The sequence below is a fragment of the Scyliorhinus torazame genome, chromosome 7 (assembly GCF_047496885.1).
Source record: "Scyliorhinus torazame isolate Kashiwa2021f chromosome 7, sScyTor2.1, whole genome shotgun sequence".
NCBI classification, from domain to species: domain Eukaryota; kingdom Metazoa; phylum Chordata; class Chondrichthyes; order Carcharhiniformes; family Scyliorhinidae; genus Scyliorhinus; species Scyliorhinus torazame.
Window position 1 is genome coordinate 311,185,142 of NC_092713.1, and position 3,652 is coordinate 311,188,793.

At 42.1% G+C, this 3,652-nt stretch overlaps 1 protein-coding gene across 1 annotated transcript; it reads left to right on the forward strand.

Moving 5' to 3' along the window:
* Window positions 1-206: 206 nt before the first annotated feature.
* On the forward strand, window positions 207-3,166 carry LOC140427198 (protocadherin alpha-C2-like). The gene has a single exon (XM_072512785.1). The coding sequence runs from the start codon at window positions 397-399 to the stop codon at window positions 2,812-2,814; it is 2,418 nt and encodes an 805-aa protein (XP_072368886.1). The 5' UTR covers window positions 207-396; the 3' UTR covers window positions 2,815-3,166.
* Window positions 3,167-3,652: the final 486 nt, after the last annotated feature.

Genomic DNA, 3,652 nt, shown 5'->3' on the forward strand with positions numbered 1-3,652 from the left:
GTATTATATGTGTAGTATATCTCAATATTTCAGTTGCGCACTGGTAAATATTTTTGGTTGCTGGATGAAAATAGTTTGCAGCAGTTCTGCTTTAAGAACTGTTGCTGCAGTTATTGGTTAGGACACGTTGTGTCGCTGTCTTCCAATAAGGAGTTGAGATGCTGCGAGAGATCTGGACCCTGCTCCGACAGGGAAACACAGAACAGACACTGAGAGAGAAGGAGGCAGAAAGCCTGTTCCTGCGTTTATGCTATCCGACCCTTTTCGTGGGAAAGAACCCGATCATCAGTTTTTCTCGGCTGTGGATTAGCGCAGCGGTCAACATTCGCTTATCCTTTTGTTCGGCTAACATTACCGATTGGCAGATATATATCGGCTTTACTGCAGAATCTAGCTATGAAAATGGCTAACACAGTGAAAAGCCGGGTGTCTTTCATCTTCCTGCTTGGCGCGTTGAATCTGATTTCGGGACAAATACGCTACTCAATTCCCGAAGAGCTGGAATATGGGGCCTTTGTTGGGAATATCGCTGAGGATTTAAAGCTAAACATTTGGGAGTTGTCTGCTCGCAATTTTCGCCTTGTCTCTGATGATCGGAACCAATATATGGAGGTCAATGTGGAAAATGGAATTTTACATGTTGGAGAAAGAATCGACAGGGAACATCTTTGTGGACAAAGGTCGACGTGTTCCATATCTTTTCAAATTGCACTCGATAATCCTCCGGAAATGCATCGCGTTGCAGTGGAAATCTTAGACGTCAATGACAATTCACCCAGTTTTTCAAAGGACGTTTATTCTTTACGAATTATTGAATTTACCGCTCCGGGGGCGCGTTATCCTCTGGAGAGCGCGTTCGACCCAGACGCCGGTTCAAACACTATCAGTGGATACCAGATTAGTCCAAACTCACACTTCGGCCTCAAAGTGCAGACAAGAAGCGATGGGGGTAAAATGGCAGGATTATTATTAGAAAAACCCTTGGATCGTGAAGAACAGTCAGCATTTCATCTTGTGTTGACGGCCATTGACGGCGGTATTCCGCACAGATCTGGCACTGCTCAGATTATCATCAGCATTATGGATGCGAATGATAATGCACCTGTATTTGACCATGGAATATACAGGACTAATGTCCTAGAAAACGCCCCGGAAGGTACGTTAGTGATAAAAGTGAATGCTGTTGATTTAGATGAAGGCACAAATGCTGAATTGACATATTCTTTCACCAGTCACACTTTGCAAATGGCTCGTGAGTTGTTCAGACTAGACCCAGGAACTGGAGAGATCAGAGTTCAAGGAGTACTGGATTTTGAACAAAACAATCTTCATGAGCTTCATGTGGAAGCTGTGGATAAAAGTTATTTCGCAATGACAGGGCACACCAAAGTATTGGTGGGATTAATTGATGTGAATGATAACATCCCGGAAGTCGAGGTGACCTCCGTATCCAGCACCATTCCTGAAGATGCGCATGCTGGGACTATAATAGCCGCAATAAGTGTAAGGGATCCAGATGTTGGCGAGAATGGGCAGATTCAATGTGCAATTGATGTAAATATACCTTTTAAGCTTCAGAAGGCACAGAACGACAACTTTAAATTGGTTTCAAATGATGTTTTGGATTGCGAAATGTATCCTGAGTACAATATATCAATTTCGTGCTGGGACAGCGGGCTTCCTCCGCTTGCAGCCATTAAAAGCATATTGGTGTCTATTTCTGATGTAAATGATAATGCGCCGAAATTTACACAGCCCTCATATAATGTACTTGTAATGGAGAACAACCAACCTGGTGCTTTTCTATCTGCTGTCATCGCTTTGGATCCAGATTTGGGTCAGAATGGAGCGGTGACCTATTCATTCCTGGAGAATAAGATGCAGAATGTGTCTACGCCTCCTATTTCAATTAACTTAGAGAGTGGAAGCATTTACGCGCTGCTTTCCTTTGACTATGAACAGCTGAAGAATTTCCAGACCATTGTTCAAGCTCAGGATGCTGGATTACCTCCACTGAGCAGCACTGCCATCGTAAATGTTATTATCTTGGACCAAAATGACAATGCCCCGGTCATTATTTCACCATTACCGTGCAACAGTCCAGCATCAGTGCAGATTGGCCGGCAGGCCATATATCCAGGAGACGTTGTCACCAAGGTTATCGCAATTGACGCAGATTCCGGCATAAACACACGGCTTTCCTTCCAAATTTTGGAGGCTTCTGATTCTAGTCTTTTCAGCGTGGGTCTACTCTCTGGAGAAATCAGTGCAGTTCGAAGGTTTAATAACCAAGACGCTACCACACAGAAAGTGGTTATTATGGTAAAGGACAATGGACAACCCAGCCTCTCCAGCACGACTACCATCTGTTATTCAGTCTTGTCCAATGTTCCTGAAAAACTCGCAGTGCAAAGTCGTGAACCCAGTGGTCCTGAGAACTTTACGGAACTAAGTATTTATTTAATCATCATTTTTGGTTCAACATCGTTCATATTTCTTGCGATTATCATAATTCTGGCAGTGCTAAAGTGCAAACAGGACAGGAATATCAATCATTACAATCCCACATGTTGTTGCTGCCGTAGACGGAGTAATTCGAATGATGCCTTTCATCGGAGAAATTTCTCAAAAGACATGATAAGCTACTCAGGAGCACAACAGCCACTCCCCATTTCTGCAACTTATCAGTACTCTGTCCGTTTACCTCCAGATTCATCAAAAAGTGATTTCTTATTCCTAAAACCCTGCGATGCAACCTTACCATTGAATGATTTGAATGCCCATACCAGTAGCGCGAGAAAAGAAGAAATATAACTTTTAGAATGGGTTATTATGTCAAATATCACTCTCATGTATGGTTGAGGTATTGTGTGTTGCAACTAAAATTGCCCGATTATAAATGAAGAAACTGAGTATGTGTAGGTAGCCATATTGAAGACTATTTGCTCTATCTTTATCTTCTGAATGTCGTAATAATAATCTGCTTTGTTAGTTTCCACCCATCCTTTTGCTGTTTTGTGGTTTTACGACTCGTGTTACGTCAGTGTACCGATCACAGCTCTAAAAGCTTTCTTTTCAACATTGATGTTGTATTGAAGTATTCAGTTTTTAATTGCAATGATGTGAGTGCATTGTCGTTCTTCAATAAATATCAGGAACCTCAGATCTTCACAATTTATTCCGAAGTTACAGAATTGTTTTCTTAGTTTTTTTGTCCCTTTTGTCGATCTGTCTGAATCATGATAGGGCAAGTCGTGCCTAACTAATTTAGTGGAATTATTTAAAGACATTACTAGTGCGGGCGCCACTGGATGTGGTATATCTGGATTTCCAGAAAGCTTTTGACAAGGTGCCACAAAAACGGTTGCTGCATAAGATAAAGGTGCATGGCGTTAAGGGTAAAGTAGTAGCATGAATAGAGAATAGGTTAATTAATAGAAAGCAAAGAGTGGGGATTAATGGGTCTTTCTCTGGTTGGCAATCAGTAGCTCGTGGTATCACTCAGGCATCAGTGTTGGGCCGACAGTTGTTCACAATTTGCATAGATGATTTAGAGTCGGGGATCAAGTGCAATGTGTCCAAGTTAGCAGGCAAAACTAAGGTTAGTGGTAAAGCAAAAAGTGCAGAGGATACTGGAAGTCTGCAGAGGGAT

Excerpts from the sequence above, each read along its gene's own strand:
- LOC140427198 (XM_072512785.1), top strand. The coding sequence starts at position 397 with ATGAAAATGGCTAACACAGTGAAAAGCCGGGTGTCTTTCATCTTCCTG.